This window comes from Pan troglodytes, chromosome 9 (assembly GCF_028858775.2).
Source record: "Pan troglodytes isolate AG18354 chromosome 9, NHGRI_mPanTro3-v2.0_pri, whole genome shotgun sequence".
Classification (NCBI taxonomy): Eukaryota; Metazoa; Chordata; class Mammalia; order Primates; family Hominidae; genus Pan; species Pan troglodytes.
Window position 1 is genome coordinate 17,065,814 of NC_072407.2, and position 16,147 is coordinate 17,081,960.

The 16,147-nt window shown below is 42.0% G+C and overlaps 1 protein-coding gene across 7 annotated transcripts in view; it reads left to right on the forward strand.

Moving 5' to 3' along the window:
- Nucleotides 1-16,147, forward strand: part of TEAD1 (TEA domain transcription factor 1) — a 270,095-nt gene that overhangs the window by 234,368 nt on the left and 19,580 nt on the right. For all 7 annotated transcript variants that reach the window (XM_054662118.2, XM_063783803.1, XM_054662121.2 and 4 more), the window contains one exon: nt 15,890-16,030. In XM_054662118.2, the coding sequence (XP_054518093.1) occupies nt 15,890-16,030 (141 nt within the window). The remainder of the gene's footprint in view (nt 1-15,889; nt 16,031-16,147) is intronic.

Genomic DNA, 16,147 nt, shown 5'->3' on the forward strand with positions numbered 1-16,147 from the left:
GTGATACATATTTATGTAGTTTTGATCAAGGAATACGTGAAATCTGACACTCCACTTTTATACCTTATGAAATATGTTAGCTATATGTCATTGTACTTCAAATTATCTTTTTTTTTGAGACAGTGTTGCTCTGCTGCCCAGGCTGAAGTGCAGTGGTGTGATTTACACACATGGTTATGTGTGTAAATAACCATGTTGCTTTCTAAAATAGTTGTAGCAGTTACTCTCTCAGGCCATGCATGAATAGACCAGGCATCTTCATCAGCCTTGACTGGTGTAATTTAAAACAAAACAAAAAACAATCTTCTATTGTCACTTGTTATTTGAGTTCTTCTACATCTGCTTTTATTTTTTCTTCCTACTCAAAAGTCTTCGATTCTTCCTCATTCTCTGTAGAAACAATTATTACTATTAAGGTTGAAATACCATATTTCTTCAATTCTAAGACATGGACTTGTTCCCATTTCAACAGTTCTAAAATTGGAATGCTTCTGTCAGTTGATATCCAAAGCACTTTGCCACATTTTCTTTATATCCAGTCTATTATTGAATACTATGCAGCCATAAAAAGGAATGAGATCATGTCCTTTGCAGGGACATGGATGAAGCTGGAAGCCATCATCGTTAGCAAACTAACACAGGAACAGAAAACCAAACACCACGTGTTTTCACTCATAAGTGGGAGTTGAACAATGAGAACACAGGGACACAGGGAGGGGAACATCACATACCAGGGCCTGTTGCGGGGTGGGGGGTGAGGGGAGGGAACTTAGAGGACAGGTCAATAGGTGCCACAGACCACCATGTCACACGTATACCTATATAACAGACCAGCACGTTCTGCACATGTATCCCAGAAATTGAAGCAAAATTAAACAAACCAAAAAGCATCTTCTCCATCCCTAGGCAGAGGAATAGGTTGTGACTGGTTATTATCACCTGACCCTGGCCAGCATAGAAGACATCTTGCCATTCCCTGGACACCTTAGTTGAGTTATTTGCACTTTATAGTACCATAGCAGTTGAATTTTAGCTTAAATTTAAATCCCTAATTAAACCATCTCGGAAAATTACACATTGATGTGGCATTGAAATTGTTATGGTTCAAGAGGAGTTTTGGAACCAGATTTTTTATAAATGAGGCAAGTACTTGTACTGGCAGCTAGTCATACTTCTTTTTTCCTTACAAAACATGATCAGGTGCTGTGTAGGCTCTAGGAAAGAGGGATGTCCACCCACAAATGGATGAAGCTGTGCTTCATTGCAGCATTGAGATTCAGGCAGATGGATTGCCAGTGACGTGGCAGACAGTGCAATTAATGTAACAAAATGTCAACAGCCTTGGGAATTGATCATAGATTGAATTCCCAGAGCTAGAAGACATGAGTATGATTCAGTCATGCATCCTGAAGGACAAAAACCCAAGTGTAGCTCACAGCTGACTGTCAAAAGCAGTTAATTTCTAGCTATATGAAGTTTACAGAAGGAAATAAAATTACAGATTTAACCAAATAAGACATGCAATTGAGACTAATACCTTTGGAGGGGCCTCAGAATTCTATTTCCTGTCCTAATAATGTTCAAGGGTGTCAAGATTGGAAACACTGCTCTAAAGAAAGCTGTATGCTTTTAACATTCTATTCATAAACATTATAACCCAAAACTATTCATAATAATAATTAGTACAATAAAGGCTTAGTCTTAAACTTTGATTGGAATAATAAAGAAGAAAGCAATATGAAAGTGAAATCTTACGGATTTGTATCATGTTGCCAGGTTATAACAAATTTTTAAATATACATTTAATATTTCTGCTTTCACTCTAATCATTATCAAATTAGTCATATCTTAGAAACCAGGATATATGATGTTATCCTATACTTATTTAAAATTGTTTTGTATTTTAAAATTCTTGGGATTATGATCATTCAGTGTAAACAATACTGTCTACATAGTTACTTAATTTGCTTTCTTTTTTTTTTTGAGATGGAGTCTCGCTCTGTCTCACAGGCTGGAGTGCAGTGGCGCAGTCTCAGCTCACTGCAACCTCTGCCTGTCGGGTTCAAGCGATTCTCCTGCCTCAGCCTCCCGAGTAGCTGGGATTACAGGCACCTGCCACTGCGCCCAGCTAATTTTTGTATTTTTGGTAGAGATGGGGTTTCGCCATGTTGGCCAGGCTGGTCTTGAACTCCTGACCTCAGGTGATCCACCCGCCTTGGCCTCCCAAAGTGCTGGGATTACAGGCGTGAGCCACCATGCCTGGCCAATTTACTTTCTTAACCTATTATTTTTAAAGGAAGAAAAAGCAAGCCTACTTTCACTAACCATAGCAGATGTGAGAAGATTTTATAAAACAAAAAAAGGGGAAGCAAGTTACCTGGAAAGAGGACAGCCATTAGAAGATGTTTTTGTCTCGGTAGAAATGAAATCACATTTGTTCAACAAAATGACAGTCACTCTACATAAAACTGGGTTTTATTTAAAGAGAAGAAACTGGACGCACAATAACCCAGCAGAACAGACCCCACCCCCATTGGAGTCTCAGCTCGTTTCTAATTGTATTCTGCATGATTTAGGTTGGAATTGTAGACCTGAGTCTGTCATTTGGAACCAAACGTCCTGTTGCTATTCATGGAAGAGGGAGTTAACAATACGAAATCGTTTGCTTTCCACATGTTTTGAACTGCTATCAGGAAGGAGGGGCCTTTCAGCTCAATAAGTTTTCCATTTCTCCCTACTTCTGTCTCATCTCAAAATGTGTTTTAAAGTTAACTGAACAATATTAAGTGATGAAATGATTTAAGTAGAAGAAAGATTAGTGAGAAGTATCACGATATTCAGAGGTACTTGGGGGCTAATACATGTTAAATTTTAAGTAGACTGTGGTTACATGAGTCTTTTTTTTTTTTTTAAATTATCTCTTGATAGGCCCTGCTATTGTAAGCACAGGAAGAGAGAAATCAATAAATTTGTATATCCGCCCATTTTGGTTTGTTTTCATAAGAAAAATATCTGGAGCTTGTGAGCACTTTCTATGCTGACCGCTGCTTGGGATTGCTCCTTCCTGGTTCCCGAACCCTGGATGCCAAACTTCTTTGTAGGCCTTTCCAAGGGAGCGTACCCTATCTGTGGCCTGTGTTCAGTGCTGCAATGTATATAATAGATTTTCAAGGCTTTTTTTTTTTAAGTTACCTGGAAAGTTATTTTATTTCAATCAGTAAATGGTCCTAAAGAAATTGCTGTGCATTGGGCACTCTGCCACATTGCCAGCTCACATTACCACCTGAGAGTTTGTTGAGGAATCATCCACAAGCAATTCGTAGGAGGAAAAGGAGACCTCAAGAGACTCACTTGAAAGCTTTTCTGGGCCATCTCGTTGCTAGAAAGTCATTCAACAAACATTTGCCAATCTCGTCTTTGCTTCTGGAAAACTGGGAAGCAGATGTGATTGAGAGTTCTGATTTGCAGGCTCAGGGTCTGGTGAGGGATGGCAGACATGTGGGCAGGTGAACAACAGCACCGAGGGGTAGGAGCTGTAGTGGAAGTGGGCAGAAGTTGCTGTGGAAGCACAGAGGTGGAACCCTTTTTGCCTGAGAACATTTCGGAAGGGCTCACAAAGACATGGCATTTAAACAGAATCTTGATAGAATTTGGTCAGTGCAAGGGGAGTGAGAAGGAGTTTTCAGGGCAGTGGATACTCATGTACAGACAAGGAGTCCTGGGAGGTGGCGAGAGGTCCCCATGGCCACTGGGGCTTACCGAACTCAGAGAATAGGGAGAGATGTGGGTGGAAACACTGGTCACAGGGGCATTCACTTCAAAAGACCATACCTGAATCCTCTCAAAGCCTAAAACGTAGTAGGAATGAAATCATGGATTTCACCAGATAGGATAGCTTGGAAAATGAGCACAAAAGCTTACATTGCTTTTCCTCCTATCCTCTTCTATCAAACCACAGATACTTCTCTTTTTTTTAACCTTTGACTCTGAAGTCTTCAGGGCTTCCGGGCAGAATCTCTTGCATTGGGAGTTGCCTTGACCTGGAGGAATTCATTCCAACAGCTATTCCTAAAAGACTTTCTGTCCTGGGTCCTTCGGCTCTGTGGTTGCTAAGAAAGCCCAGGTCAGGGGTCTGTCCCTTCCTTCTGGGGCCATTTAATTCCACTCCCTTCTGTGGCTACAGACTGAGATGCTAAGCCACGATCCCACCTGAGCTGCTGCCACAATTAGCTTGATTCATGCTGTCACCTTTACCATTTCACCTCAAGAAAAACCTGAGAAGGAAAGAATTGATGTGCCATAGTCGGGGTGGCTGCATATTTTCAGACCCAGTTTTGCAAGGCGTAGTTGGATTAACTGGACACTTCAGGGATCTCAGTCAGTTGCTTAAAACTGAACCTAGGCCCTTGGTGGTGTGAGAGACGCCCTCTCCATGTGCAGGTAAAGATCCACGGTACCTCCTACCCCCCAGTCCACCCCATGTTAATTTACTTTTTAAATTAAAAAAGTGATGCAGGTTTGTTATGAATAGTTTGAGCAGTTGAAAAGAATATAGAATAAAAAGTGAGATCCTCCTTGCACACATACATGCCTGTGGTCAGCCAGATCCCAAAATTTGGAATGTATCCTTTTAGACTTTTACGTATGTATCTACAAACATTATACGTATACATATACATCACTTGTTTTTACTAAAAAGGGATTATGCTCCAAGTGTTTCCTGCAACTTCATTTTCCCTACCTAAAGTGTCTTGGACATATGATGCCTTTTACAGCAATGATAATTTGAGGGTAAGTCTCAGTTTTTATTCTTTGTGGTAAAGGTTTCTTGATAGTAGAGTTGTCAGATTTATCAGGTTGCCCAGTTAAATTTGCATTTCAAATAAACAGTGAATACTTTTTTGGTGTACATGTCCTATACAGTATTTGGTATATATGTTCATATGTACTGAAAAAGTATTTGCTGTTCATTTGAGATGTGAGTTAACTGGGTTCCCCGTTTTATCTGGCAACTCTGCACTTGTTAGTTCACTTACGTATCATTGGCTTGGGGTTGTTATTGTTGTTCTATGAAAAACTTTTCATGCACAAAACCTTGAAACCATAAAAAGGTCCTGTTTCCTGGGAAAGGTGGTGTCTGGGCCAGTGTTCACACACCTGATGAATGAGAAAGGTTTGGGGCCAGCTCAGCTGGGCACCCAGAACTCATTACTTGCCTCTATTGGAAAGAACTGGCCCGTGTAGCTGCTTTGTAGTTGGAGCTGAGACCCGACTCTTTCATCCTAGCCACTATGTGAAGTTGCCACTAGTGGTCACCTGAAGTTGTGTGGGTGATATTAATTGAATTTTTGAAAAACTAAATGCTGGTATTTGTAGGAATTTGCAGTGCAGACGGGCAGCCTTTCAACCAGTGCATAGCATAATTAGAGCAAGCTTTTAAGATTCTTTGAAGTGCCAAATGTTTATGAAATTCAAATAGGGGTGCCAATCTGCACAATAAAGGGGCCCTTGGTGGTGTTTTTAAAAATCTTCTATTTTGTAGATGTAAATATATGCCATAATTAGCGGGAAGTAACTTGAAGAGCCACGGCTGAGTTTATTCCTATTATTCTTATTTAAAACAGCTGTGGCAGGCAGGCTACAGCTGCTGTCTCATCATTGGGTTGGGCAGGGCATAAGGGCCGAAGTGAACACACTCAAAGACTCTTTTCTGAGGGCAGCTCCTTCACCCCCCCTACATGCTGGCTTCCTTGCTGGGGAGCTGTCTCACGGTTGGCCCAGCTTCCCCACCCACCCCAAGCCTCTGAATGTCAATGGGACTGGCTTCAAGGGTCTTAGCCAGAAGGCACTTGCCTGCAAATGAGAGGGCGAGGAGCCTTTTAGAGCAGCCAGCTTTCTCCAGACCTCCCCCTTCTCTGCCCATGGCAGTAGTGCCTCTAGGGGCACTGTTGCCCCACAGCCCCAGGCCCAGTGCAGAGCGATTGTCCTTTGGTGCCTGTGGGAGCAGCTGCAATGCCGCACTGCGTGCCCTGCCTGGCCGAGCCTTACCATGTGGCAGGCCTGGATGGCTGCCCGCCACAGGGCCCAGCTCCCAGCACCGCCTGCCAAGGAGCCAGATGCTACCATTGGAAAAAATTGCTTCACAATTTGAAATCTTGGTTCTTTGATCATTGCTCGGAGAGGATGAAGAAGAGAGGTTCAAAGTAGTGTTTTAAAATGCCAGCGTCTCGTTGCAGCCATCAGTGCCTGTTAGACTGTCTCTGGTTGGGGACAGTCCTCTTGATGTTTTCATTTTTGCAACCAGGTCATTCTCCCCAGCTCTTCCAAGCCCTCTGGATAGGAAGGGAAGGTCCACAGCCTGCTCCTGACCCTGTGCCCCTGCTGTCCCCCTGCCTCGCGCCTTAGAGGTTATCTGCTTGCCTTTGTTCCAGCAGGCTTTTCCCCAGTGAAGCTTGTAACAAAGTTGTTGTCATCCACCAAATGCTGCCACCGCGTGAGCTGCTCACTCCCATTCTTCACTGGGCAGGAGTAGCCTTCACTTCCTGATCCTTCTGCCCCCACAGCCAGGTCTCCAGAGGACGGAGGTTTTGCAGGGATGATCCACTCTGTCCCCTGGCCTAGCACCCGCCTCCAAGGACTTCAGATCCCACATACTTGGGTGAGGCTTCATTCTTCCTTACCCTTGAAATGGGAAGGGTCAGTCTTTGGAGAGTGTTGCATTTTTCATATTTACTGCCAAAAGGCAAAAACATGAAATTTAAACCAAACAGATCCAGGATGGCTGGGCATGGTGGCCCACGCCTATAATCCCAGCACTTTGGGAGGCCGAGGCAGGTGGATCACTTGATGTCAGGAGTTCAAGACCAACCTGGCCAACATAGTGAAACCCCATCTGTACTAAAAAATACAAAAATTAGTGTGGTGGCGCACATCTGTAATCCCAGCTACTTGGGAGGCTGAGGCAGTAGAATCTCTTGAACCCAGAAGGTCGAGGTTGCAGTGAGCCAACATTGTGCCACTGCACTCCAGCCTGGGCAGCAGAGTGAGACTCTGTCTCAGAAAACAGAACAGATCCATGAATAAATGGGCTTACTGAGTAAGAGGTAATAGAGGAGAAACGAATCCAGACTCTTATCTGGGGACTAAACTGTTTCAGTTGTGGAAGTAATGAGTATAAGAGAAGGATGATTTGGGAAAGAATTTGGAAACTTTTGATGGGGTGTATTTTTGTTTTCTGTTGCTGTCCGCTTCCTCTGCCCATCATTGAAACCGGCTTCTGCTTCGACGTTTTGTTGTTTTTCAGGACTTGCCCACAAATAGACCCTAAAGTCTTTAATTCACTCAACACACGTGTTAATGATGGCCTTTTTTTAGTCCCAGAAAGAATTCTATAACATGTCCAATCATGCCTTTTGAGAAATTTATACCTGTTTGAGCTGTTATACTCAATACGTAAGACCCGTCATAAACACAGATCAGAAAAAGTCCTAATTTTTCTGTTTGGAAAAAGCCAGTGTTGCATCTGTGCCACACACCCGACAAATGTGGGTTGGGGCCAAGACTGGCTCCATGGTGACAGTCTTTATCGTGTTTATTGATTACAGACTCTTGTCTCGTTGAGGAAAGGTGTCAGTGTCTGTAGATGTGATTTGAGGCTCTGTCTTCATCTCTATTGTGGTCAATATTTCAAATTGACAAGTGAACAGGAGTGATTATAGGTATTGTTAATGACTGTAAATTTTATAGTACATTATAGATTACAGGTGAATTTTATATGCATTATCTCCTCATATTACCACCGTGGCCTTTGGAAACACATCATCTTCCCTGTGGATAAAGATGAGAAAAGTGAGACCCAAAAAGTGATTCCAAATCTCTCACTTCTGCTGCCTGTGCTTCAGTCCAGTGTCTGAGATGAGATGACAAATGAGAAGCAGCATTCACAGACGCCTGGACCAGTGTCGGACTGGATGGGATGAGTGGAGGACTGAACTTTGTAGAGTTTAACAAAAGTAAATGTAAAACTTGAATCTTGGGAAGCAAACAGAACCTGAAGAACTATGTGGGTGAGGAGGAGGAGAGGAATGGTGAAGTTAAGGAGGAAAGGAGAGAAAACTGCAGAATTGTGTTACAGAAGTGTTCTTAGGTCTGTGGTACCCGAAGTTCTGGATGGAAGTTACAGAGGAGCTCATTTCAACTTAACAGATGTAATAGGCAGCATCATGGATCCCCAGACATGCCTCCTCTGTAGCCATGGAATCTGTGGATAATGGTACATTACATGGCAAAGGGGAATTAAAAGTTGTTAATCAGCAGATAGAATATCTTGGATTATCTAAGTGGGCCTAGCATGGTCCCAAGGTCCCTTAAAGCAGAAGAGGGAGACAAAAGAAGACATCCAGAGAGACGACAGCTGGCAATGTGAGAAGGATTCGGCTGGTGTTTCTGGCTTTGAAAATGGAGCAAGGGGCTCCGGGACAAGGAATGTGGGTGGTCTCAGAAGCTGGAAGAGGCAAGGAAACAGAACCCTCTTCAGAGCCTCTGTCTAGTAAGGAGTTGCATCCCTTCTAGTTCCTTGATCTTAGCCAGCCTGGAGCTGAATTAAATTTCTGACCTACAGGAATATAAAATAATTAGTTTGTCTTGTTTTAAGCCACTAAATGTGTGATAATTTGTAGCAGAGAAAATTAATATAACAGAAAAAAGCATTAACAGTTAAGACTGTCTGGCAATATTATTATTATTTATAAATAGAGATGGGGTCTTGCTATGTTGCCCAGGCTGGTCTCAAACTCCTGGGCGTAAGTGGCCAGCGTGCCTGGCCCAGCAGCATTATTGAAGTGATTTTCCTGTGTCTGAAAGTATTTAGCTTTAAGGCAGTGCAGGTCAGGATGCTGTGGAAAGGATTTCTGCTTTTGGAGGTAGGAGAGAGTTGACCTCTGAACTAAGTTTCAGCTTAGAGTTTAGGGTCTCTGTTTCTAGAGCAAACAGGGAGAAGATTTCTTAGAAGGACTCATTTCCCTGGACTTACCTTCCCCAGCCATATTTCTAAGTGTTGTTTTTTAACACTGCAGAACCTGGCCTATGACCAGCCTTTTTGGCTAGCTTGTGCCCAGAAGATGGGATATGGTTTGACTTTGGAATTTATTGGAAAGATAAGTTTTACTAGTTTTCAACTGTTTCTTGGATTTTTGTTTTTATTTACTTTTAGAAAATATCCTGTGGTTAGGTAAAAGCTGGTTAGGCAGAAATAGTTTGTATCTCTGATAGTGGTACATTTTTAAAAACTCATTTTCTTGCCTTCAGAACTACATGAAATAGGTTTGCTTTCCACCTGGAGTGATTTTCAGTTGGGAGGGGGACGTGTCAGTAGGGTAGATAATGAACTCTGCAAATTCCAGACTTCTTTGTTGTTGACTTAATGCTAGCATTCTTTCTTTGATATTACCTTCGCTTCATGGGAGTTCAGTGACTGCATTTCTTTCTGGAATAGCCGTAACACTATCAGCTGACAGATAATTATATATATATATATAAAATTATATATATCTTGATAATTATATTTTACATCAATACTTCCTCCTAGAAAATTCGTGAAGAGCATCTGTGATATGGTTGGATAGCTACATAATTATTTTCCATGTTCAAGGGTAATTACAAAGCAGTTGTAATGGCAAATTGGTTATTTACTGTTAGTTGGGAAGCCTTTTAAAATCTAATCTCTTAAATTTACACTAATAATTAAATAGAGAATTTTCTCAGACTGTTTCTCCTTACCTCTTATCTAAATGAAGGATAAAATGCACATAGACTCTATGACCGAGCAATTACACTCCTAGGAACGCCCAACAGAAACACATCCATATGTCCCTCAAAAGCATATTCAAGAACGTTCATAGTAGCACTCTTCTTAATAGGTCCATTTGGAAGCCTCACAAATGTCCCTAAGTAATAGGGTGGATAGATCGTGGCATTTTTCATTCAATGGAATATTCTACAGTAATGAGGATGAATGAACTATATACAACAACATGGTTGAATCTCACAAAATGCTGAGTAAACAAAACTAAACACTGTAAACCCTGTTCCACTTGCTTAAAGTTCAGAAACCAGACAAAACTAATGTGTGATGTTTCAGGATCATGGTTACACTGGCAAGGTGTATAGATGATTGTGCCTGGAAGGAAGGATATTTGGGGGAGAGAGGGACTTCCATTTCTTCATCTGGGTGCTGGCTCACTTGATGAAAATTAATCGAGCTGTAAACTTCCAGTTTGTTTACTTCTCTGAATGTATATTTTAATTTTATGTAAAACTGTTAACTTTGACAACTTTAAAACATGTAATTTGTTGGGATGGTTTCTGAGGGTAGGTTGGGTATTCTTTAATAACTTTGTTTTGAATAATTCTATCATTGTAACTACAGGTCATCCATTCCAAATGGAAGCTATATTAAAGTTGTTTGGGGAGTTCTAAGAGATAATGGTAAACCAATGGTGAGGTGGTAGGAATGGTCTGCCGCAGCTGCAAGCAGTAAGGACTTTGCTTGGCTGTAGGGAATTTACAAACAATGACAAAACCATCTAAAAAATCAATTTTCTTTTTATTATCACCATATTAATGGTGATATTAAGGACAAAACCTCCTTTGTTGGCCTGAGTCCTAAATAATTGGTGAAGTTAGTGTTGAATTTTTTTAATTACTTTTTTTTTGAGACAGCATCTAGTTCTGTTGCCCAGGCTGGAGTGCAGTGGTACAAATCATGGCTCACTGCAGCCTCAAACTCCTGGGCTCTAGGAAGCTTCCTATTTTAGCCTCCCAGGTAGCTGGGACTACAGGCACATGCCACCATGTCCGGCTAATTAAAAAAAAAAAATTATTTGTAGAGATGGCATCTCCCTATGTTGCCCAGGCTGGTCTCAAACTCCTGGGCTCAAGCAATCCTCCTGCCTCAACCTCTGAAAGTGCTGGGATTATAGGTGTGAGCTGAATTTTTATTTTTTATATATGTATGTATACAACATATGTTGAATTTTTATTTTATATATAGAACATCTATATGCTTCAAATTAGCAAGCACATTATCCATTATATTACTTCTCCTTTAGTAACACATGTGGACTCAGCCTAGTACTCATTTCAGGTGCAGTCTGAGTCCACAGTCCCCATGGTGCTCCTTGTTCCAGTGGTTAAACAGATTTGTCAATGAGCAACAATAGTAGAATGATTATGAAGATGAGGAAACAGAACTTTTTTTCCATTCCTTCATTCTCTGTTTCTGCTTTGGGAATTTTTACGTTTACAATTTTAAATAACTGAAGTAGAGTGCTGGTTATTGTTGAAAATCATTTTGTCAAATAAAGGAAGGCGGTCTTAAAAATGCGTCAGATCTGCTAGGTGTGCCACTGCTGTGGGACAGCTGCTTTCACCAGCGTTACTTAAGCATGGAACCTCGTACAGACAGAACCGTAACAGTTGTGAACATATTCAGCAATTTTACTAACATCATGATGAATAATACCATTCTAAACTTAGTTAACATTTAAAAATTATATATATTGACAGATTGTTTTTAAAAACTGTCAACCTTAAAACAGAAAAAATAATCTATTTACTCTCCCAGTGACCCACCTGCCCTCCATACACAATGGCTTATTTCACTGTGTTCCCTTCCATAGTCCAGTCTGTACACCAAAATCACTAGACTGCTTTCCCCCATGCTTAGAAATAGGGTCTTGCTATGTTGCCTAGGCTGGTCTCAAACTCCTGGGCTTAAGCGAGCCTCCTGCCTCAGCCTCCTGAGTAATTGGGACTACAGGTATTCTACCACACCCAGCTTGCTAGACTGCATTTGATTATTTACTAGTCTTTCAGAACAACTCGATTAATCAAAATCAACTAGTACAATGTTAGCTCACAGTGTATTCATAGCACATGGAGACTCTTTCAAAGCTAGGAATTTAAAGTTGAAAGAAAGAAAAATAATTTCTAATGCACCTTTTCTGCTCAACACAAACTTATTGCAGCATCATTGGGAAGCATCATAGATATTCATCAGTAGAGCGTGTATTAAATTATGGTGTATCTGTGCCGTAGAATAGTGTGCAGCCACTAGAAAGTGTGGCTGTTCATTATTTTAAATGGCTGTACTTTATAATACTGAAATTCCATATTAGTACTATATGAGTTCTAAGTGGCATAGGTATATATATGTTTAATGCAAGGTTTTAGAAAAGTTAATATAATGTGCTGTTTGTGTGATAAAGGAGGAATGTATATGCTTGAATACCTAAGTGCTGAATATCTCTGAAAGGACACTTGAGAAATGGATAACATTGGTTACCTTTAGGGAGGTTGGCAAATTTGGGGGTTCATGCCCATTTTACAGTTTTATTTTTCCCCCGTCTTTACCACATGCATGTTTTCACTTTTTAAAAAAATGTTGGGCTGGGCCAGGCATGGTGGCTTAGGCCTGTAATCCCAGCACTTTGGGAGGCCGAGGTGGGCGGATCACCTGAGGATGGGAGTTCGAGACCAGCCTGACCAAACGTGGAGAAACCTCGTCTCTACTAAAAATACAAAAAAAATTATCCGGGCATGGTGGCGCCTGCCTGTAATCCCAGTTACTTGGGAGGCTGAGGCAGGAGAGTCGCTCAAACCCAGGAGGCAGAGGTTGCGGTGAGCCAAGATCGTGCCATTGCACTCCAGTCTGCAACAAGAGCAAAACTCCATCTCAAAAAAAAAAAAAAAAAAAATCTGGAATGTTTTGGCACAGGCTACATCATAATAATAACAGCATTAATCCTGCCACCATAAAGCACCTGAACTGCTTTTCACAGCAAAGTATTCTAAGGTGTCAGCAAAGCGAGGCAGTGGCAGTTCTTGAAGGTAACACTGCCATGTGGAAAGCTCGATGGGAATTCCAGTGTTCAGAGCCCCTGTGTGCCTGAGGTGTATGGCAGCCCTTCTGCCCTGGAGGCTGGAGCTCAGTTAGACACAGGGGCCTCTTCAGCCTTGGGAGTTCAGATGCTGATCTCATTTAGGGAAAGACATGCATGATTTCCTGCTGAGCTGCTCTTTTGTGGAGCCAAATGTTAAACCTTTGAATGTGAGAAAAATGCACACCTGGGTATTTTTGTTTGTTTATGATTTATACCCCATAAAATCCAAAATGCAGAATGTGAGGAAAGCTCACTACATTTATGGGTAACATAAAACCAGATAAGTACAAGTTAAAGCAGATTGGAAACCAGTAAAAGGAGCTGTACCCTGACTGTTAGTAGCTATTAGAAGCACCTGAGACAAGTTAATTATTGTAGTTGAACTCTGAATTTAGCTTTGAATTTCTTGGCACATAAGGTGAAAAGGGGAATGTGGAGTACATGGTTCTCTTTATTTGTAGACAGAAAGTAGGAAGTTTTGCCTAAGGAGTTGGACATTTTCCTAATAACCAATTCAAAAAGGAAATTTAAATGTAGATACTTATTTTAAAGTATATGATGACTCAGGTCTTAGTGGTTAGTGCCTGTCAAGGTATAAAAATTAGCCAGTCAGAATCTGCCAAATCTGGTGCAATACGGTGCCTCACACCTGTAATCTCAGCACTTAGAGTGGCTGAGGTGGGCAGATAACTTGAGGCCAGGAGTTCGAGACCAGCCTGGGCACCAAGGCAAAACCCTGTCACTACTAGAAATACAGAAATTAGTTGGGCGTGGTGGCACATGCCTGTAATCTCAGCTACTCAGGAGGCTGAGGCAGGAGAATCCACTGAACCTGGGAGGCGGAGGTTGCAGTGAGCCTCGCACCACTGATTCCAGCCTAGGCGACAGAGCCAGACCCTGTCTCAAAAAAAAAAAAAAAAAAAAGTGCCAAACCTCACAAAATATAAAATCTCATTTGAGTGTCAGATCCATGTACCTCTGCTTCAACAACCACCACGGCAGTCCACATTTATCATCTCTCGCTTGGACTGCTATAATGGCCTCCATATATATATATATATATATACACACACACACACACACACACACACACACACACACACACACACACACACACACACACACATACTTTCTGCTCTCTTCCGGAGTCGTCTCCGAGCCATGGTCAGAGGTGCCTTTTGGAAAGCAGAGCTGGTTGTGCCCTGTCACTGTTCCAGGCCTGTCTGCTCACTGTGTCCTTTGGTCTCAGGATATTAGACCCAAGCCCTTCCACCTCTCCAGCTCTCCTGCCATCCTCTCTCTCTTGCTTTCTCTTTAGCACTTCTTTCTGGCTCTGTGCCCTCTTCTCTCTTATGGAATGCTTCTCTTGCCTAAGCCTCGTCTTCTTTCTTGGGATCTGAGTTGCATCATCATTAGAAGCATTCCTGACCCTGGGGGCCCACTCCTCACCGTTTGTGCTCGTGTCCCCCCGTACCTCTCTCCCTGGTGCTTAGTTCTGTGTGGTATGTTCCTCACTTAATTGTAAGCCTCACGAGAGCAGGACCTGGCTCAGCTTTTGCTTGTTTTATCCCCAGCTCTGAGCATTGTGCCGGATGCGGAGCAGGGGGTTGGTAGATATTTGAGGGAAGGCAACTATTACTCTGTGGCTGTCTTTGGTCTGTTTTGTGCTGCTACAACAGAATGCCACAGCCTGGGTAATTTATAAAGAACAAAAATTCATTTCTCACATTTCTAGAGGCTGGGATGTCCAAGATCGAATCTGTAGCATCTGGTGGAAGGCAGATGAAGGGCCAGAGAGAGCCAGCTTACTCCTGAAAGCCCTACTTATAGCAGCGTTAACCCATATGCAAGGGCAGAGGCTCAACACCTAAACCCATCCCAAAAGGCCTCACCTCCAACACTGTTGCACTGGGGTTTAAGCTTCCAATGCATGAATTTGGTGGGGGCACATTCAGACCACTGCAATGATCAAACGCTGCAGCAGCCAGTTTCCCCACCATCCTGCTGAAGACATTTCTCTCTGAAGCACAGTGCTAATCATACCACTTCCTTGGCACCCAGGCTTTCAAGGGGGTATCCATTTCCTACAAAATACAATCTAAACTGTCTTCTTCGCCCCCATAACCTGTGCCCAAGTTGCATTTCCAAACTCCCAGTCTGAGGTCCTTAATCCATGCCCAGAAGCTAGAATGCAGCACTCCAGGCCTTGGCCTGCACTGTACCCCCAGCCTTCCCTGCATGTGCCAGTCTAAATCATTCCTGAACTGAGACCACCTGTGGAAAGTCATACCTTCCATTGCTGCAACTCTAAGTATCTCTGACATGGAACTTATTTTCTATCTGAATGATAGTTATTTTATGTATCTTCCATATCAGTTGTAGGCAAAACCCGTACATTGTCTAGCATGAACCTTTCATAGTAGGTGCTTAATAAAAATGTGTTAAATGAATGGCAACTTAAGTCATTATTTAACATCTTTGTAAGCCAGTCTTTAATAGAAACCATTTCCCCTCCAGATATTCTAATTTTTAAGAAAGTTTCTGTTTGTACATATATGACAAATGGCTAGTCAGCTGCAGTCTCTTGTTTTTTTTAAAACTCTAAAGATGAGTGAACATGAATCCAATTAATATCCTGCTTTCTGTGCATATTTCAAAGACCTTGTGGATCTTTTATTGCAAGGGTATAGTATTATTCTGATACTGAATGCAAGAAAGTAAAACAAAATTGATACTTGTAGCATGTCATTTCAAGAGAGGACTGCCCAAATTAGCAAACTCTTTAAAAAATGACAGATGGGTATTGAACTTGTTTCTAGATGAGCATCACCTTCCCAAGCCAGCCCTCTTCATTCAGCCAAGTAGAGGTCTTACCCTGAAAGTTACTGCTCGGTGCCATGACTCCTGGGATGAGAGAATAACCCACACCTCCATTTCCTTTCCAACAGGCTGATTTAAACTGCAATATTCAAGATGATGCTGGGGCTTTTTATGGTGTAACCAGTCAGTACGAGAGTTCTGAAAATATGACAGTCACCTGTTCCACCAAAGTTTGCTCCTTTGGGAAGCAAGTAGTAGAAAAAGTAGAGGTAAGTTGGCCTCTGTATACTGGAAACTTCATTCAAGGGCAGACTGTTGGCTTCCTTTAAACCTTCCTTGGGGCAGAGAGTTGTATTTTTGGATGTCTGCTTCTTACCTTCTGTATT